General features: G+C 37.7%; 3 protein-coding genes across 4 annotated transcripts in view; 2 read left to right on the forward strand and 1 right to left on the reverse strand.

The window, feature by feature from the left end:
• The window catches only part of LOC134666082 (translocation protein SEC63 homolog), a 34,567-nt gene extending 12,785 nt beyond the window's left edge, over window positions 1–21,782 (forward strand). For both annotated transcript variants that reach the window (XM_063523199.1, XM_063523198.1), the window contains exons 11-13: window positions 13,857–14,022; window positions 14,382–14,503; window positions 21,652–21,782. In XM_063523199.1, the coding sequence (XP_063379269.1) occupies window positions 13,857–14,022; window positions 14,382–14,503; window positions 21,652–21,702 (339 nt within the window). In that variant the 3' untranslated portion in view covers window positions 21,703–21,782. The remainder of the gene's footprint in view (window positions 1–13,856; window positions 14,023–14,381; window positions 14,504–21,651) is intronic.
• Window positions 1,062–8,164, forward strand: LOC134666154 (uncharacterized). Its single transcript, XM_063523311.1, has 2 exons — window positions 1,062–1,255; window positions 7,022–8,164. The coding sequence occupies exons 1-2, from the start codon at window positions 1,148–1,150 to the stop codon at window positions 8,162–8,164; spliced, it is 1,251 nt and encodes a 416-aa protein (XP_063379381.1). The 5' UTR covers window positions 1,062–1,147.
• LOC134666081 (uncharacterized) lies at window positions 9,471–12,532 on the reverse strand. Its single transcript, XM_063523197.1, has 2 exons — window positions 11,166–12,532; window positions 9,471–10,685 (listed from the first exon to the last, which is right to left on the reverse strand). Exons 1-2 carry the CDS (start codon window positions 11,971–11,973, stop codon window positions 9,493–9,495), a joined length of 2,001 nt encoding a protein of 666 aa, XP_063379267.1. The 5' UTR covers window positions 11,974–12,532; the 3' UTR covers window positions 9,471–9,492.
• Window positions 21,783–22,398: the final 616 nt, after the last annotated feature.

Raw genomic sequence — 22,398 nt, forward strand, 5'->3', positions numbered from 1 at the left:
AGACCCGTTTGTGTAATTAAATATGTGTACAAAACGCGAGAGTTTAAAGTGTTAGGTTAAGTTTAGTAGCTTTGTACTATGCGCAAAAGCATGGTATAATAATATACTCCGCCTGGTACTCCATTCCCGTCTTTTCTAGGTCACCTAACTGACACGGGCCTACGTCATCATGCGACAGCGCTATATGATAATATGCGATAGCGCTATATATAGCGGCCATGTTGTTGTGACGTAGGCCCGTGTCACTCTGGGAATGGAAGACCATGTTTTATTAGACTATGCGCAAAAGCACTTGAGATATATCGGTCTCCCTCCCACAACTACGGTACGAAATCAGTCATTCCACGCTACGCTACTTGCGCCTGCGATATTATAAGTAGGTATTTATACGATGCCACGTTGACGTTGGCGGTTGTGACGCGTGTTCAGTGTCGTTCGCGAGCTCGAGCCAGATGGGCGTACACGAATGCGTAAGTGTCTCTTCAACGTGAGCTAAACGGGTATTTTTTGCAGCAGCTTATTTATCTGATTATAGTTCGTTTTTTTAGCATGAGAAAGAACTTGAAAGAAGGTAAGCGGTCTTGACATGTCTATTAATTGAAAAACGCTTTTTAGAAATCAGTAACTATTACTTATGAAAGCAGAAGAATATAAATGATCGTATTAGATTCATAATTGTTACATATTTGCCGTAACTTATTTTTAAAATGTGTTTTTCAATTAAAAGACACATAAAGATTGTTTACCTTATTTCTAATGCTAAAAAAAACGAACTATAGGAAGTACAACGAATATTGCCCAATAATAAATATAAGGTTATGGTACTTTAGGTACCTAAAGAAATTATATACTTAGTAGTTACTTTATTTTAAATTAAATTTTTTTAAGTTTTAATTTGTTTTTCTTTTCAGATTTATCAATAATGCCATACAAAATTGTAAAAACTTATGAAAAGGGGGTCACACAACTAACAGCCGTACCAAGTACTTGGGAAGAAGATGGCGTCCTACGATGGCCTAGATATAACGAAAATAAATTAAGAAGAATTGAAGGTTCGCTTCCTGATAACAGCTGGCGAAAAATAAATTGCCAAGTGAAGAGATCCAATCTAATTACTTTTCTTAAAGCGGAACAGGAAGTAGACAAAATGTGTAAATACTCTGAAACAGAAACAGACGCTGATGAGCAAGATTTAAATTATGTGACAGACAATAGAGATATAACGTTCGAGGAAATTGTTCGAGATTGCATTGAGGTAAGTAACCTTCAGTAAACCTTCCACTGAAAAACGTAGGTAGCTACAGTCGGCCGACTGTAGCTACCTATTATGAGGCCTAATAAGTAGCTGAACGCCTAAGTACCTTGGTAGTTTAATGGTTATAGCACACCAATCACCCGGCAAGGGATCAGCACCATTTCGCTTCACCACTCGCCGTCAGCATAGCTCTGGTGGAAAGACACCCTAAGTGTGCGTTGCAGTATGGAGTTTCATACAAATAATACTGAACGGCTCGAGGTGGCGGTGCGAGGGCGATTACTGGGGGCTGATTTCTGTTTGACATTTCATGTGGCAAGAGCCGGGCGCACGCATGTCACGACACGTTTTAAGCAGGCCACTGACGAGCCTTCCAAATGGACGCCGTTACAATGGATTCATCCAAATGGACGGCATCCTAATATTAAACATTGTACGTTTTTGACATTCACGGACCGATTTTGGATTGCAGCCACGCTATTTGGACTGTTGGAAGGCTCGTCAGTGGCCACCTTTACTATTTAAGTCAGTGACGCGCTAGGTGTTTGCCACACGAAATGTCAAACAGAAATCAGGCCCCTGTGCGACACAGTACAAAATTTCCTTGTGAGGCCAACCGTACATATCATATTAACCACGATCAGGTTTGCATTGTCTGCTGGCCCTGTCTCGCATAGGTACTTTTGTTATAAAAAAATAAATGAATCATTTATTCAGATGAACTTCTTCTGCCAAATTGCAGGGCAGTGTGTTGGCAGAAGGAACTCCCTTAAAACATAGATGGGTAGACTTAACTAATTGCCTAATTAATTGTTGACTTAAGTACATCTTATTGCTTATGCTGGTAACTTTAACTTAATTCTTAATCATTCTTAATCAAAAGGTACCACGTTGTTGCTTATGGATTCCGAGATATCAATGATTTTGTAAATCAAGTCGAAATTGACGAAATATTGTTTTGTTCAGAAACAGTCTCTACCGCTATCTCCTTAACTTTGCACTAGAACTTTTTAGAATTATTTTTTCGTGTCTTTTAACCCCCAATGCGTGTCTTTACACCCCTTTGTTGTATCTAATCACCCCCTATGGCGTAACTGTTCACCCCATATGCGTGTCCACTGACCCCTTTATCACGTAAATTTGCTTGTTATTGGTTTATTGCAAAGAAATGCTTTATTATAGAGAAAATTTGTGATATTATTTATTATTTCGGTACTACAGATACTATATTATCAGGTTAGCTAACTTTTACTTAGTTAATGTCAAAACATTTACCGCTAGAACAAAGTTCAGACAGGCTTCATTTCTTACCTCGGCGAGACCTTACTTTAGAGTCAAAAAAAATCTAACTTTTAGGCAGTTTGATTAAGTTCTTTTGGTATCAATGTAGAGAATAAATAGTCTACTTTATACGCATTCCAAAAAATCTAATTTTAGAGATGTACGTTTTTAAATATAACAACTTAAAAGAAAAAGTTCAAAATTTCTCTATTCACCCCGCGATTTCTGTTCACCCCGTTTTACGGTACCTAAATAATAAATAATATCACTAATTTTCTCTATAAAGAAGCATTTTTTGCAAAAAACTAATAACTACCAATTTTACGTGATAAAGGGGTCAGTGGACACGCATTTCAAAAGTAGGTATTTACTGAAATGTAAATACCCATTTATTTTTACCGATCTTAATTATTAAATTTTCTCCCTCAACTTACACTTTATTATTGAATTTAATAATGCTTTCGAAGAGGTTTCATGGAAATCGGTTTACTACTTGGAACCAGATTCTGAGTTTTTTACGTCTAACAACTTGAATTTCGAAATAAACATGTACATAAATGGGTATCGATAACAGGATAAAATCTATTTATTTGTTCAGTAAATATACTGGAAGCGAAGACATTTTTGAAATGAAAACTTCTTTAGCGGCGCTGAGCACTTTTTGTGATGGGGAAAAAATGTTGAACTCGTAACAGGTGTCACGTGACCGTAAGACGTAACCCTCTCTTTCTACCGCGCGGCGAAAATGTATGCCTGAGCCTGCTGTTTCGTTTAGGCGGCGCAGGGGGCTTGCGTGACGTCACGTGTGACGGACACTGTTACAATGTCATTGTGTTTTTCTTTTTCGTTTAAATGCCATCTAGTGAGTTTCCCTCAAACTGGTATTAATATAACTCTAGTACACGCAGTGATGTGCTTAGGGGTTTCAAGTAATACGACGAAATAACGCTAGATGGCGTTAACCTCAATTATACATAGTGCTGCAGACATTTTGCACTAGATGGCGCTGTTATTAATATTTTGAGTTATAATGTCGTTGAGTTTTCACTTCTGCCGGCACTCCTGGAGTGCAATCCGTTGTTTTTTGACGTGAAACGTCTTTAAAAAGCCGTAGTAGAGGTGCCGGACCAAAAACCAAGTGTAACGAAAAGTGTTATGGCGCGGCGGCTTATATCTCATAAACTATAATACCTACAAACATAGTTTTGATATAGATATATAGAAGAAAGTAGCCATTACTCGGAACAGTACGTGCCGCTGACATAAATGGCGCTGATTCTGCGCTAGACACGACGTATTCGGAGCTAAAATGACCCCTATTTTCAGTGTTCATTTAGTAATGACTCATCAGCCCATTAACCGATTTCGGTAAAATTGGTGCCATTTGATAGATCTTATTTTATTTTAATGAAATATGAGTAAAATAAAGTACGTGGAATTATAATAAGCTGCTAAAACATAAAAATGTGACAGTTATTACAGAATTTTTATCACTGCTCTTGTTTGAGGCCACCGTGTGCGAAAAATAGGGCGCAAAACTGACAAAATATACCTGAAATAGTAAGATAAAGCAATAACAGTTCTTTTAATACTACATTCACCATAGTAATATATGCTCATCTCCACAAATAATGCATTAGCATCTAAGGCGGCGCGGCGGCGCGAGTTACTTTGATAGAACACATATAACGTGTGACGGCTGCTTGACAATCCCGAGTTCCTAATGCTAGTAAGTATATAGTAATCTTAGTTAGGTACTTTCTGATGTAATGGGTAAAACATAATTTAGAAATGGTCACTTCTGTGGACAATAGGTACTATAAAAGGTAACGACTGTGGTTCATATATATCCCGTTTTTCTCATTTGAGTTTCAAGTATTGAATGAAATATTCTGCCTGTAAAGGTGCTGCGTAAAAAAATGCTTTTAGATTCCCTTAAATGCGATGGCTACAGGAAAGACACGAACGAGTTTGCTATAAAACGTGTATTACCCGTATAAAATATCTATTCTCGTAATTTTGGTGTGTTATTTACACAAAAAATTGTACCTAATCGTTACATTCATTACTCCAAAATGAATTGATCATTTAATTATTTAAATAGGTGTGACGCTGTAATTAATTATTTTAAAATTACCCATCAAATGCCGCATTCAAGTTCATCTAGATACAGTGAATCATTATGACCCAAAATAATCTTTACAAATAAAATTTAGATATTATCCAAAATTATTATAATACATCACGCATTCGCGAGATGTGCGAATTCGGTATTCAAACACAAAGCAATAGTACAAGAGTCTAACTAAATGCGAAGGTCGAAGGCTGCGCTCTACGTAAGGCCGAAGGCAAGAAGTGTCCAGGATGTCAGTGCTTTAACACAGAACAATATTACAAGTGTCTAAACGCGAAGGCCGAAGGCCGAGCTCCGCGTAGGGCCGAAGGCCCGAAGCGTCCAGTCTGTCAGTTCTGTGTTTAACCACTGACATCCTGGACGCTTCGGCCTTCGCATTTAGACACTTGTACTATTGTTCTGTGTTATAGCACTTAAATCCGGACGCTTCGGGCCTTCGGCCCTACGTGGAGCTCGGCCTTCGGCCTTCGCATTTAGACACTTGTACTATTTTTCTGTGCTAAAGCACTGATGTCCTGCACGCTTCGGGCCTTCGGTCCTACGCGGAGCACGGCCTTCGCATTTAGACACTTGTACTACTGTTCTATGTTAAAGCACTTAAATCCTGGACGCTTCGGGCCTTCGGCCCTACGCGGAGCTCGGCCTTCGGCCTTCGCATTTAGACACTTGTACTATTGTTCTGTGTTAAAGCACTAACATCCTGGACGCTTCGGGCCTTCGGCCCTACGCGGAGCTCGGCCTTCGGCCTTCGCATTTAGACACTTGTATTATTGTTCTGTGCTAAAACACTGATGTCCTGGACGCTTCGGGCCTTCGGCCCTACGCGGAGCTCGGCCTTCGGCCTTCGCATTTAGACACTTGTGCTATTGTTTTGTGTTATAGTGCTTAAATCCTGGACGCTTCGGGCCTTCGGTCCTACGCGGAGCTCGGCCTTCGGCCTTCGAATTTAGACACTTTTACTATTGTTCTGTTTTATAGCACTTAAATACTGGACGCTTCGGACCTTCGGCCCTACGCGGAGCTCGGCCTTCGGTCTTCGCATTTAGACCCTTGTACTATTATTCTGTGTTAAAGCACTAACATTCTGGACGCTTCGGGCCTTCGGCCTTACGCGGAGCTCGGCCTTCGGCCTTCGCATTTAGACACTTTTACTATTTTTCTGTGCTAAAGCACTGACATCTTGGACGCTTCGGGCCTTCGGCCCTACGCGGAGCTCGGCCTTCGGCCTTCGCATTTAGACACTTGTACTATTGTTCTGTGTTATAGCACTTAAATCCTGGACGCTTCGGGCCTTCGGCCCTACGCGGAGCTCGGCCTTCGGCCTTCGCATTTAGACACTTGTATTATTGTTCTGTGCTAAAACACTGATGTCCTGGACGCTTCGGGCCTTCGGCCCTACGCGGAGCTCGGCCTTCGGCCTTCGCATTTAGACACTTGTACTATTGTTCTGTGTTAAAGCACTAACATCCTGGACGCTTCGGGCCTTCGGCCCTACGCGGAGCTCGGCCTTCGGCCTTCGCATTTAGACACTTGTATTATTGTTCTGTGCTAAAACACTGATGTCCTGGACGCTTCGGGCCTTCGGCCCTATGCGGAGCTCGGCCTTCGGCCTTCGCATTTAGACACTGTTACTATTGTTCTGTGTTATAGCATTTAAATCCTGGACGCTTCGGGCCTTTGGCCCTACGCGGAGCTCGGCCTTCGGCCTTCGCATTTAGACACTTGTACTATTGTTCTGTGTTAAAGCACTAACATTCTGGGCGCTTCGGGCATTCGGCCCTACGCGGAGCTCGGCCTTCGGCCTTCGCATTTAGACACTTTTATTATTTTTCTGTGCTAAAGCACTGACATCTTGGACGCTTCGGGCCTTCGGCCCTACGCGGAGCTCGGCCTTCGGCCTTCGCATTTAGACACTTTTACTATTGTTATGTGTTATAGCACTTAAATCCTGGACGCTTCGGGCCTTCGGCCCTACGCGGAGCTCGGCCTTCGGCCTTCGCATTTAGACACTTTTACTATTGTTCTATGTTAAAGCACTTAAATCCTGGACGCTTCGGGCCTTCGGGTCCACACCACGTTTCACGTCAGCCATAGCGGCTGTGTCCCTGATACAGCCTCTCTCATTTTTTTTTTATTATATGTATATGTACTATTGTTATATTTATGTCATTGCATAATTCAGACAGACGGACGGAAAGGTTGTTTTTTGTACCGATTTTGATAATTCCTTCACATATCTTATACCACAGTAGTATGCGGCGCTCCCAAATGATTTATCACAACCATGTGATTGCTTTCAATTGCAATTTTTAATACAATTTTTAATTCGTTTGTTTGTATTTTCCTTGCAGCGCGATAGTATTTCTCCAGGAGCATTGACTAACATAGTCGAAGCATCATCATCAGAGAGGCAAGAAAATGATGTACTATGTCAAATTGATGAAACAAGCCCTTTAGAAAACGCACCAATAGAAATTCATATTGATTCCAACGTTCAACAAAATGTGTCTCAGCCTGACAAAGCAAGAAACTTAGGAAACTCACTAATATTAATTCAACCTCAAGCTACCAATACTGATTCCAATGCTCAGCAGAATACGACTACCGAAGTACAAATTGATAACGCCTCTTTAACTTTGATGGTTCTGGGAAAGATAGAAACGTTGCAAGAAAATTACAAAACTCTCAACGAGAAAGTAACAGAAAATATCAAAGCCCAACAAGATGACAGAAAATTTATAAGTGAAAGCATACAGTCCATTATGGCCGCTATATCCAATATTAGCGTTCAGTTTGAACATGTAATGAAACAGTTTAGCAGTGCAGAAAATAAAAAGCAAAAAGTAACCATACAGAATATTGCAAGTGAAAACGATCTTAACAATTTTGAAAAAGAGTTGGAAAATCCGGATACAGAAGTAGAATGGAAGAAAAAGTTTTTGATTATTTGCGGGAAAGGAAAAGGTCGGGGGATAAATAACGCATATGCATTGTCTGATTCAATGTTCACTAGAAGCTTTTTAAACCAGTGCAGCTGGGCTGGAGGATCTCGAACGCCTGAACAAAAGATTTGCTTCAAAAGCCACACTAAAATCATAAATTTCTTTTTTGATATTGTTCATGAGTCAGATAGTTCATTTACCGTAATAGAATGCCACCAATTCTTCAAAACCATTCTGAAAAACTCACGCTCACGCAAAGAAAGCAAACAAGAAAGAACATCTAGAACAAAGAATCGACCAAAAATAAAAGCAAACCGCAAGAACTTGTGTAACCGAAAACAGACATATTTACCCATTACCGGAACATCTGCACAAGAGAATCGCTCAGAGGCCTCTTCACCAGTTGCTGGTACGTCTGCCTCTGGTCCAAAAAACTGCTCAGAGGTATCAGTTATTGGAAAGTCTGTCCTAGAAAACAACGACCAGATGTCATCTGCATCTGTCGCAAAAATACATACTGAGATTACTGAGTCACTTGAAACATCTGTTTAAAAAACTGTTTATTTCCGAGACAACACTCGTGGGCAATGTTAATGATGTTCGTTAGTTTTCATTAGTTTAACAATACAATTAAATTACTCTAGCAGCCGTATTCGAACAATGAAATACGTCAAATACTAGATATTGAGTCGATATGGATTGGATATGTCAGTGTCAAACAAGTGTCAAAATTGACTTTTCTTCAAACAAAAACGTCACTTTTGACACTTGTTTGATACTGACATTTCCAGTCCATATCGTTTCTATATCTAGTATTTGACGTATCTCATTGTTCAAATACGGCTGTAGGACTTTGTCACAAACAAAACCAAGCTGAAGAAAAACCTGTAAAATAATTATACGACAATCTTGCTGATTTGGTTTGGTTTAGAAATTTTCGTTATGTTTCACACAATTAGATAATATTTTGCTCCATTTTGGTGGATAAACACTGTCATTGTATCTGATTGTTTTGTTATAATGAATGTGAATAAAAGTCTTTAAAAGTCTAACGCAAAACTAGAATTAATAAAGACTTACGGTAAATTTGTTAATCTTCTTTGCTACTTACATAATTAATGAAGACCTTCACGTTATATTTTTGTTCAATATGTAGATTACTTTTATTTGTAATCCTAGGAATGGCTTTGTTTTGTTATATTTTGATTTTTATATGCTCATCGATAGTTACGGGTAATAAAGCCACGATCGCAAAGTAATCCTATTGATGGCTCTATTCAACCATCGACATATTTTAGCTTGAAATCAGGCATATAATTTTGTTTGTATGTTCGAATAGTTCTTCTTAGTTATTTAATATGACTGATTAATGATTATGGCTGTACTAAATAGGGGAAAACGGGTAGGTATGGTTGTCACAATGGCCTAAATAGAAAACAAATCAGCAAAGGGCCTTCTACTTATGAACACAGAAGCTACCTTCCTTTTGTTTATGATGGTTGATTATGTTCCTATTAATATATAAGTAAGCCTATATTCGAATTAAGTACAATAGTATTAATTAGAATATCGGTCCGATTCGAACTTTAAGATACGTCAATTAATAGATCTAGAAACGATATGGATTTGATATGTCAGTGTCAAATGTGACGTTTATTCAAACAAAAACGTCACTTTTGACACTGACACATCTAATCCATATCATTTCTAGATCTATTAATTGACGTATCTTAAACTTCGAATCGTCAGTATGTTGTTAAATATATCAACATGCGAAGTTACCACTGTTATATTATTAGATTGTCATTAAAAAGACTGATTGTGATGATAAAAAGATGGCTGTAATTAAAATACGTGATTTTCAAATAAGTTGTTTTATTTTACAAAGTATGTATTAATGGTATGAAATACAAAATTGAATTATATTCTACATTAACCAATTTACATTTAATGTCAGCACATGCAAACACATGTATATTTTTTGAAGTACTAGCAGTGTAATTTTCACATTTATAAATATTAATTAATGAAGATTTTAAGGGATAGTCAAAAGCGTCAATTAAATTATCTATGCGGTATCCTTCTAGTCTTATATCTTCATTAAAACGTATTGCTTTTATTTCAATAACTTTTTCGTCCGTCGTTAAAAACCATTTATCGTGTTTTTGGGATGATAAAATAAAAGATTCAAAATGTAGTATTAATATATGTCCATTTCTGCTGTTGCATTGTTTTGCAAAAGGATACTTCAATTCGTTATTAGTGTAAGTGGCCATTTCGACTTCATTTCTTTCATGCAACCTTCTAGCTACTTGTGTCAATGGCTTATTTCCCTGTCTCAACATATGTTTGATAATTTGGAGTTTATTCTCAAAAGGGTATGCATTAAAACTTTGTAAAGTGCCAAATTTTCGAACCTCATCAACGAGATGTGATAAATTATGCACATTACTTGTAATGTAATCTTTTCCATAAAATTGTGCAAATTTTTTCACAAATGAATTTAATAACGCCTGTGCTAGACGTAAAAACTTAAAATGATTTTCATTTGAACAAATTGTGATGGCACAGAATAAGCAAATGAAATGTTTGTATGCGTCAGAATCTAAAACATGCTTCAGTATTACTAAACTCAGGTATAATAAAAAAGTCCTGTATTCGGAACCTTTCCAATGCGATAAAACATCAATAGTCCGGACAGATCTGTGTATTTCTTTGGGTAACTTAATCGTTACCAAAAATTCATTTACTTTTTCAATATCGCGATGGCACCATTTAGTACGTTTGTTAATAAAATTTCCATCTCGCCATCCCATTAATAGACGCTTCATAACTCCGAGGTCTATGAGATGAAGTGAATCACCAACTGGAAAATTTTCAATCATATCGATTTTTAATTCAATTAGAGGTGAATCAACTTTATGATGTAGTCCATACTTCTTGTTGCGAAAGTCATCATCGTTTCTTTTTGGACAATCTATCTGCGGGAATATCACTGTATGTGACAAATGTGAATAATCACCAACCACAGTGCATTTTAAACATCCGTGCTTACTATTGAAATTAGAAACACCTGCAAAAATAAACATATTTTTTATCAATAAATAACTCATAATCATTACCTTAATTTATTATATGTATGTAAAATGTATTTAGGTAGGTATAAAAGACGCTGCAGCATCAACACTGCGTGGCGAACATAATGCCTTAAGGCATTATCTACCAGTTAGCCATTGGGTCAAAAAGAGAAATTTGATTGATTCAGGGCATAGTCTAATGAAAATGAATGGGACTGTACAAAACAAAACTATTTTATTAAGAGATAAAAAAAATTCTTGTTCATTATTGTCAAAAAAAGTAACACGAAATAACTAATACTGACACACATATATGTATTCACCTATATATACAATATGGTAATTCTTTGTGAAATAACTCGTATGAGAATATATACTTATAATATAAATAATAGTGCACACCTAGTAAATAATACTACGAAACCGATTTTAAGGTAGGTACTATTCCACGTTATATACAGCTATCGATACATCACCTTTTATAAAAGCCCTCGCAGGAGAATCGCATATAAATGCTCTTATACTAACTTCAATCGTCTTTAGCTCTCCTGTCAAAGTGTTAATTGTGAAGCCATTCTCAATTTGTTTCATTTCATTTACGAAAGGTTTTAAATATAAGTTTAAATCGGAAGGTTTTGATTTCCCTTCATATATTCCCACTACGATGGGTGATATGTGTTTTATTTCAGTTATGTTGCACAGTATTGGCCAGAGTTGATGATTCGAGCTTTTGTATATCGGTAAACCATCGATATTTAAATTCAAAGTTATTTTATTGGGCACTTCATGATTTTGTAAAGTTTTTTGTAATTGTGTAAGTAATCCATTATGCCAGTAATGACCAGTACCAATTTCTGTAATGCATATTACTACTTTATTTGTTTTGAGCAATGTACGCGCATCCAATGGCATATTATGAGGCATTACATTATGCATTATATTTAATAAGTTATTTAAAGCGATATGTGAAATATTATATTTCACTGCCCAGTCTCTGATATCACTACGAATATCAATCTTCTTCAATTCTTCATTTAAAGATATATCTGTATCACTGTCACTGCCGCTACAAATATAGTCGTCTACACTGCTTTCCTCATGTTCCATAAAAATTTCCTCTACGGAACCACTGGCTGATAATTTGGTATCAGATTGTTCATTTCGTAGCATTACAGAAGTAGAAGTAGTAGGTGTAATGCTTAAGACCATATTTTCGTAAACCTTTTTTACTTTTCTCCTATAACCACCACTCCTCTTGAACTTTTTCCAGTCTTTTGAATTCATTTTCACACTCACTTTAAAAACTTCGTAATAGATTCACATATGCTGCACTCTCAAAATGGCGAATCTAGTTATGTAAAACCTTTTAATACAACACTTTAGAGAATAATCCCTTTATAATTATTGTATAAGTGAATATCGAATGCTTTTATTCTTGTAAGTACCATATAAAATGCTATAATTTGTTTGTTGGATAGACATCTAATAACATGCTCCTATGAGTCAAAAAGCATCATAGTTATCTTGTGCATTACTTGTATAAAAATAATTGGCCACCATTTGGCCACATTAAAAGCCTTTACACTGCTTTGAAAATTATACAACTAAAACGCAATGTAACCAGCCTCTATAAGAACAAAACATTTTGAACCCTTATTGTAGCCATATTAACCTGATTTATTAACGTCTACATGGCCAAATTATAAGAATAAAGGTAATATAAGCCAAATCTTCTTATAATGAGCCGTTAAAAGGTACCTTGACATAATGAATGCTATTTTAAAACAACTATGAGTGTTTAGCCCTTATAGATTTAATTTTATAAGGATATTTTGTTTGTTGGGAAGACGTTAGTGTGTAACCGCTTCTCCAATCTCTATATAAATCTAAAAATTGAAAAAAAACGAAGCTGTGGTTAAGGGTCCACCTATCCAATTTCTTTGTCCAATGTCATTGCGTCTCACTCTCTCATTAAGCAAAATGTGATATACACACTAATATACTAGTGATGTACCGACTATTGATTTGGCCGACTAGCCGACTGGTCGGCTAGTCGGCCAGATCATTAGTTTCGTATAAGTTCAGGTGAAAAACAATATTTTTGCTCTTTTGGTTGCGCTATTCATATATTAGCTTGGCTAAAAGGTGTTCTCTACAGGTTCAAAGACCTATCACAAGAATCCTCGTTCAATTTCTGTCTTTCTTTTATTTTGCGATCCTGAGCAGACCGTCAGTAGGTACAACTTGTAGGAGGTATTTCCAAGGCTCTATTTCTCGTACGTAGTCGCCAGTTAAGAACCTATCCCCTGTGGTCAGCGTCTTTACGAGCAACGTGCCCTGTTTATAAGTCTCTAAATTTTGCAAACATTAATAGTTCCCCATGGTTCCACCATTAAAAAAAAACAAAAACAGAATTATAATAAAATCCTTTATGTATACAACTTGGCCATGAAATTACACGAGAATCAGTTGAGATCGACCTGTAGAGGAAAACACCAGCCCACCACCATACGATAACGAACAAACGGTCAATTATGTGATCAAACGTTTTGACACCCTGAATAGGTAGTTTGGTAAAATAGACATAAAACATATGGTAAATATTGAGGGATGTTTTCTTTTTTTCTGTTTTTCATTCACTAACAAATGTGGCCGGATAGTCGGCTTTCCCGACTAGTCGGTACATCACTATAATATACAATTGCATAAAAATAATTATTTTCTAAAATGTTAAAATATTATCTAGAGAGGAAAATGGTAGCCCGTTTGTATGGAGGAGCGGGGTGCCCTTTCCTCTTATCGATCAGGATAACGAAAAGTGTCTCAGATTTGGTATTTCCATTCCGTTGCCATTTTTCACAGACTTTGTATGCCGGTAAAGATCGGTTTTCCTAGGATAGCGGTACCGGCAAATAGCGGCCGTCTCCATACTAAATAATACGGCTAAATATTGATGTCGTAGTATTTGTATGGAGACGGCCGCTATATGACGGCACCGCTACCCTAGGAAACTTAGAGCATTACGGAATGGAAGGGTCTAAAAATATACGGAAATTTCGGGACACGTTTTTTCTCCCATTAGGATCGAAAAAGCTTGTGATTAAGAGTGGAAATAACATAATAATTTACTAAATTGCACTTGATTAAAACATCGTTTCTGTTTGCAGGACAAGCAAGAGTACTGGTGGTGCTACATCTGCGACCGCAAGTCGCACACGCTGCTCACGGCGCCGGCGCACGTGACGGCCCTCCTACACGAGACGGAGCTGCAGTTGCGATTCACAGCGCCGCGCTGGCCGCAGCTTTATACGCTTAGCGCGTGTCTTCGCTCAGGTCAGAACTAGAATAATTACAAAAGGCCAGTCCCTTTTGTAACACTGAGGATTTGGTGTTTTAGTTACAATACACAGTTAAACACATTTATTTACATTAAAGTCACATTTAGTGTATTTTGGTGGGCGGAATGTTCAGTTTTGTCTTTGAATTCTGAGTTCAAACCAGGACCAAGTGCAATACAAATTTGTTTAAATTAAAAATTCTGGTAGACTGAATGTTCCATTGTGTCTGTGAACTTCGACAAATAAAACTAGCTACTGGCACATTTGAAGATTTTTATTTCGAGATGCACCAGAAAGGTCTAAAGGACTGCTTAAATAAATGATTTTTAACCATCTGCTTTTTTTAAATTACAGACTCGTACATCGGCATGGACCAGCAGCTGGACCTGAAGCTGGATGTGAAGGAGGCAGCCGCCGTCCCGCACGAGCATCCGCAGTGGGACCTGTCCGACACCGACTCGGACAACCAGGACCAGGTACATACCCTAACTAACCAATAGTATTTTGGTGGGCGGAATATACAAAACTGCACATTCTGCCTACTTTCAAATGTTTCAATCCAAGTGTATTATAATGAGCGAAAAGTACATTTTTGACTTTAGACTCGAACTGCGACAGTTAGAAATAGAGACTGTCACATTTAATTAAAAAATGATTAGGTATTTAAAAATACAACTACATTTTGGTGGGCGGAATGTTCAGTTTTCTATTTAGACTCTGACTTCGACCAGGTTCTCACGTTTAGTTGAAACCCGAGTGTATTTTGGTGGATGTAATGTATTTTATTTTCATTGTAGTCCTGGAGGGCTATGATGGTTATGTCACCGTATCATTAATCACTTAATGCATGATATGACGACTATCTGATAAATGATATAATTCGGTAAAAAGTCGCGAGGATAACGTATAAGTGGCTAATGATAGCGTGATATGTTTTGAGGTTTATAAAAATCAATTTTAAACTCGATGACTTAAGGTGTATATTAAAGAAAAGATGGTTAAATCACATTCTACCACTTATCCACATATGTCATTGAGAGTTAAAACTTATCCATGATTTGAGCTTTTGAAAAATCAATTCTGCACAAGTTTACATAAAGCGTATTTTAATTAATAGTTCGCGAGGATAACGTATATGTGACTAATGATAGCGTGACATGTTGTGAGGTTTTGAAAAATCATATTTATACTCGATGACTTAAGGTGTATTTTAAAGAAAAGGTGGTTAAACCACATTCTACCGTTTATCTAGATATGTCATTGACAGTTAAATTTATCTATAGTTTGAGCTTTTGAAAAATCAATTCTAAACAAGTTTACTTAAAGCGTATTTTAATGAATAGTTGGCTAAATGACATGCCGCACACACCACTTATGCACATGTGGCATTGATAGTTAAAAGTTATTGGATGGTTTAAGATTTTGGAATATAGATTCTAATTGAGTTTATATAAGGTTTTTTTTAAAAGTGAATCTTTTATTCCATCGCCTCAAATTTAACCGTCTTTATCATGTCATGTCGCAAAATCTACTTTATTTCTAGTACTTAGAATTCATAGTCTTTGAAATAAGCGTTTACATTATCGGACTAAAGTAGACTCGGCTACAATACTTAATTCACGATTGCTGTTATTTGCTTGTAATGTCATACAAAATTTTAAGGACAGTAGTCGACCTTATTAACCTAAAATACGGTGATCTGTCAAAATCAAATAAATAATTCTGCCGTGCTTATTAAAAGAGCAGTAACTCATTTTGAAATCTCTTTCAGTTGTAGAACATATTGTACAAGTACAAAGTATCCAATTGAATGACACTTCAAAATGAGTTAGAGTCGGACCAAGAAAAGTCTGCAGCGGATTTGATAGCCCACGCAGTGCAAGTGTTATTTATACGTCATAATCATAATTTCATAGAATTTTGACATTTAAAATAACACTTGCACTGCGTGGGCTATCAAATCCGCTTCAGACTTTTCTTGGTCTGACTCTACTGCTCTTATTATAAGCACGGCCGAATTGTACAATCACCCACGGTGGACTTTATGCCTTTTGAAATAAGGTCTACCGATGTACCTACAGTTAGGAATGTTGCAGTTTAGAAAAAGAAATCGTTTAATTTGAAAATAAAACATAACCTATTCGCTGGGTGCGATATGACAGCGGACTTTGAAATGTCACATGGCTGGCTGTCAACGAAGAGAACAAATAATTTCAATGAGATATTGTAATTTACATTCTATTCGAACAGGTAAATCTAACATTTCCCCTCTAAAATGGCATAAATGGCACAATCAATAAATTTCAGGTAGTACACTCACACGGACTTCCTCATGGCCGACTTTACGAGAAGTAAAGAAATAAAAATCGAATAACGCATTTCATATAAGTAGGTAACTAATATCTGGGAGACCGAGCTATGCTCGGAAAACATATAAAAACCTAGCTAGATCAATTTTTCGCCCCCGAAAACCCCCATATAACAAATTTCATCGAAATCGTTAGAGCCGTTTCCGAGATCCCCGAAATATATATACTTACATATAAATAAATAAATATCCAAGAATTGCTCGTTTAAAGGTATTAGATATGACTGTAGTGTCGTTAATAATGCAGACTTTTCGTGTTTTTCCAAAAGGATAATAATAAGTTTTGGCTTAACATGTGCAAGATGTACCTAAAAGAAATCAAATGTGAAGATCATAAGATTCATAAGAGCCACACCATTGAAGCTCATGTACCTAATTCGTCAAACTTCAGTGACAAAAGTCCTTGAATGTAAGCTGTTTTTTCTGTTTTTTCAATCTTTGACGTAGTACATACATAATATTATGATCCATTAATGTAATAGAAAGTAAAGAAATAATTTATTTTTTACAGATTGATTCTAGTCGTTATATTACGAGTGGAAAATGTGATTGTGTGTACGTTAGCAGTAAACATATCGCGGCTCTGATATACTACATCTACTACTAAGAAAACTTCCCAAAAACCAGTAAAGAGCAGCAATTGGGCAGACCTAGTGCCAGACAGTTCGCCAAAGAAAATAACTCAAAAGGGAAATACCTACTTTGAAGAAATGTATGCACCTGCAAAGAAAATTAGGTGTAATCCTTTGCCGTTACATGTTGGAATTGAAGGGAGAGTCAGCATTAAAGTTAATAATGGAAGCTGGTCCTGGTGCTTTATTTATTATTATTACTTTAAATACACAGATACGTAGGTAAACCTCGCTAGTAAAAAGTGACAGTTGGTCTGCCGAAAGTTTCTTTTTGGGCCACGGTGCGCGTTGTGTGTGATCGATTCGTGGTTCTCCGACCCAGCGAATAATATGTACAGTCATCAGCAATAGTATCTTACACAACTAGGACCGCAAAAATATATGACGCGCTCTTATTGCGCTCCAAATAAGAACGTGTCACATATTTTTGCGGCCCTAGTTGTGTAAGATACTATTGCTGATGACTGTACCTCTTCTAGTAATAAGTAAAACTAAATGACTTAACAAATACAATATTACCCCCCACTCTGATTATACCCCGGACGTAATGTGCCAAAAATACTGGCGGCATTACCTCGCTAAATGGCCAGTGATATTTGTTGGACAAGGAATGAACCAGAGCGAGGGTCACAGCCCCTTTCCCGTAAGCGTCACCTTATACTAGCCCTATATGTTGCGGCAGAAGCAAATATCGTCAGTCATTTGACTGAGATGATAGTTTCTTAGATGTTATCGTGAATTAAAAAATTGTCAGCCGGTTGTATCGCTGTGGAAAGACCGTCAGTTGATCACATGAAATTGTAATTTTTGTTTTCAATCATCGCCTCCTGATACTTTGCCAGATGATAGTTTAGATGCCATTATAAATAAAAAAAACCGGGCAAGTGCGAGTCGGACTCGCGCACGAAGGGATCCGTACCATAATGCAAAAAAAAACGGTCACCCATCCAAGTACTGACCCCGCCCGACGTTGCTTAACTTCGGTCAAAAATCACGTTTATGGGAGCCCCTCACTTAAATCTTTATTTTATTCTGTTTTTAGTATTTGTTGTTATAGCGGCAACAGAAATACATCATCTGTGAAAATTTCAATTGTCTAGCTGTCACGGTTCGTGAGATACAGGCTGGTGACAGACGGACGGACGGACGGACGGACAGCAGGGTCTTAGTAATAGGGTCCCGTTTTACCCTTTGGGTACGGAACCCTAAAAACGGTCAGCCGGTTGTATATGTATAGTGGTGGAAAGACCGTCAGTTACTTGCATAAACATGTAAATATACGGGCCTACCATTTCATGCCTTAAAGGGGTGGAATTTTGTATGGGGACTTAACAACAACTGCACAACAAACATTGTCAATAGGAACTGTCCCGCCCGCGCGGTGCAGGACCGGCGCTGGTGCAGAATTTAGTCGAATTTTGGTATGGAGATAGTTTGGTAAGGCTTCGGTGGCTCGGCCATCTTCAGCGAATGGAAGGTGATCGGGCGGTGAAGAGAGCGTTTGAGGGAAAACCGATAGGACGCCGCCCGGTTGGTCGACCTAGGTATCGATGGTCGGATGTGGTGGACGCTGATCTGCGCGAGCTCCGGGTTGAGAACTGGCGAGACACGGCACAGGACCGGGATCAGTGGCGAGCAGTCGTGTTGGAGGCCAAGACACACTTTGGGTCGCGGCGCCAGAGGAGTAAGTAAGTAAGATAGTTTGAGTCCCGGGGAAGGACAAAGGGTAGTTTTCATTCAAGAAATCACCCTTTAAGGGGGTGAAAAGGGGGGTTGAAGTTTGTATGGGGAATCAACAAAACGCAGGTTGAATAAAATATTTAATAGCTACGTACCTAAATTAATAATTCCACGCTGACGAAGTCGCGGGCAAAAGCTAGTATTATAAAGGCGAAAGTGTGTGTGTCAGTCTGTCTGTTACCTCTTCACGCTTAAGCCGCTGAATCGATTTAGTAAATTTGGTATAGAGATAGTTTGACTCCCGGGGAAGGATATATATTAGGTTAGGATAGTTTTTATGTCGGAAATTATCAAAGGAAGGAAGGAAAAAATCAAAGGGGGGTGGAATTGAAAGAGTTAATGAATTATCTATTAATTGAAGTAAGCAATGCGCGAATTAAATAACTGCTATTAGCATTATCCAGGCGCTATACCTACTTTAGCTGCTGTCACTAATTCCACGCAGACGAAGTCGCGGGCAAAAGCTAGTATATTATAAATGCGAAAGTGTGTCTGTCTGTCTGTCTGTCTGTCTGTTACCTCTTCACGCTTAAACCGCTGAACCGATTTAGTTGAAATTTGGTATAGGGGTAGTTTGACTCCCGGGGAAGAACATCGGATACTCTTTATCTCAGAACTCACCCCTTAAGGGGGCGAAAAGGGGGATGGAAGTTTGTATGGGCAATCAATAACCGCTGAACCGATTTAAATGAAATTTGGTATGGTGATAGTTTGAGTTGTGAGGAAGGATAGAGAATAGTTTTTATCCCCGAAATCATCCCTTAGGGGTGTAAACAAAGGGTGGAAATTTGTATAGGGGTTCAATAATTTCTTGAAATGGGACTTGCCTTTTATCATTTAAAAGTTCGTAAGAGATAAAGAATGTTTATGTATTTGTGACCAATTTTATTAGCCATACCTAAGCCATACCATAAGGGTGAAAAAGAGATGACATGGGGGTGGAAGTTTGTATGGAGAATAAATAAAAAGCAACTTTTAACTTCTCCAACTTTATCTTCCTAACCTTCTTCAACTTCTCCAACATCTTCATCTTGTTGAACTTCAACTTCTTCAACTTAAACTTTTCCAACTTATTTAACTTCTTCAACTTCAAATTCTCCAACTTATTTAACTTCTTCAACTTCAAATTCTCCAACTTCTTCAAGTTTTTCAACTTCGACTTCTCCAACTTCTTCAACTTCAACTTCTCTAACTTCTTCAACTTCAACTATTCCTACTTCTTCTCCATGGTCTTGTCCAGTTCCTCTTTAGTAACTACCGTCAGCCAGTAGATGCAGTGATAGTGATGTTAGAACCTAAAACAAAGAGTTGTATTGTAAGTTGGTATGTCGTTATTAGATAAGGTGATAAGAATGATTTGAGGAATAGTGCAACATAATACGAGTATCTTTACTTTAAAATGTGCCGGCAATCCATCGCCATGTTGAGGCTTGAGGTCAGCGTCGAGTTTGGCACACAAATAGAGTGCCAATTCTTTGCGCACTCTATATATGTGCCGAAACTCCTCTCTGGGCATATCAAATGGATTGCATGTAGTCCTTAATGGCCCGTCGTTGGAGTTATCTATTTATGCTATTTTTCTTCGATAGCAGCAGCTGCCAAGAAGAAATGATATTATTATCTTGCCATCCGTAGAAATAATGTACGTATTGATAATGTTATATGTAAATTCAAATTTAAGAAAAAAAAACAGATACTTACCTACTGATATTTTAACTTCAAGAAATTGCATTTTTTACCACTTATATACCACAAGAACATTTATGACTTATGAGTGAAGTGCAAACAAGTTGTACATAGTTAAGCACCTGTAATTAGTCCAAAGTTAATTGATTCCATTGTGTTACCACAGTTAAGCCATTTCTAATTAAGTTAGATGCATGAAAGTGTGTTAGCGAATGCTATAGACTTATATGTGTACGATTTAAGTACAATAAAATACAAACAATACAATTTACATAGTTAATTTTCGTAACACAAATGAATCAATTAAGTTAAGACTAATCACAGCTTCTTAACGGCGCTTATCGTGACCCAGTGAGCACTACGACAAATTAATCAAAGGCTAGCCGTCAAAAATCGACTATATGTCTAATTATCCAACAATCGTAGCCATTTACCGTGTATTGTTGTCTAAGTGGACAAAACGGTATGAGTGTTATAAAACTGTATAAATCTAGACAAGTGGCATTTATATCATTTAACTTATCCACTTATCCACTAAGTTTAAGTTGGAAATGTAGACAAATGACATATTATCCAACGACCATGTTATGCAGTTAATCATTTAACGACTATCGCTGTCAAAAGTGGAAAAGACGACAAATCAATAAAAACTGGATAAAATGTCAGTTTTATCATCATTTATACAGCCATATCATTTATCCAGTCGACCATCATAGCCCTACAGACTATAACAAAATAATTTGTAAGTAGAAAAAAAGCGGAACATGTGAAAATAGTAGGCACGGAGGGTCGATCTCCTAAAGTTTAAATTTGCCTATAGTTAAAACCCAGGAGTGTTTTGATGGGCGGAATGTTCAGTTTCGTGCTGAAGAAGAAGATAAGCGTACAAAGCTCAACGCGAGTGTTGTTTATTCTCGTTGTAGCGTATTTTAATGGTTGAAGTGCTTTACCTTAGGTCAGCGGTTGGCAACCTTTTATCAGCCAAGGGCCACATAGTAGTTAACGAAGTTGACACGGGCCGCACTTTGTTAATATGTATGACTTTATCAGACATTGTCGTTTCACAATATTACATACAAAATAGTCAGGGGGGCTCGTGGGCCGCGTGGGCCGCAAGTGAGAGGTTTGCGGGCCGCCTGTTGCCGACCGCTGCCTAGGTCATGGGAAGAAAACGCTATAATATTTTTATTTGTTTCAGGGTGGAAACGAGAGCGAATTCACGACAGACGACGAGGTTGAGGAGGAGTAGCGGTACTAAGTTATTTTTATAGAGTTTATTATGACTGTAGCTGTACGTGGGAGTGAATGGAATAAATAATGTTTTTATGAAATATTTTTTATTACTTTTTTTAGGTTTACATGCCTCATACAATACATAGGAGTATTTGTTTATTTACTGGTGCAATCCTTACCCATTTTAATAACTCATATAATATCTATACATGTATTTCTATGAAGAGTGGCAAAAATATGCATCAAGGAGGAGACCGAGATTTGTGGCGTACTTTGAAAGAGGCCTTCATCTGTATACAGTCGCCATCAGATATTAAGGAGCAGCCGAGGTGCTCAAAAATATCTGAACACGCACTCTAGCGCCTTGACAATAGAGGCGTGTTCAGATATTTGTGAGCACCTTGGCCGCTCCGATACATCTGATGGCGACTGTACCTACCGCAGGTGATGATGATTATGATAAATAGTGTAGAAGTGATTGATAAGTCTGTATAGACGGAAACCGGCCGGTTGCAAAATTATAAATCGTTTTTTTTGCAATTCGAAGTTATTATATTTTAAATCGAGCGCAGCTCAACCTGTTGAGACGTATAATTCCAATCCGATTTAAACGGGGCAAAAAGACAAAAGGTGTGAACAGGTACTTGACACAGTATCTTGACTTGGTTGACTATATTTTGGCGGCCTCCTAGCCTAGTCGGTAGTGATCCTT

This window comes from Cydia fagiglandana, chromosome 7, assembly GCF_963556715.1.
Source record: "Cydia fagiglandana chromosome 7, ilCydFagi1.1, whole genome shotgun sequence".
NCBI classification, from domain to species: domain Eukaryota; kingdom Metazoa; phylum Arthropoda; class Insecta; order Lepidoptera; family Tortricidae; genus Cydia; species Cydia fagiglandana.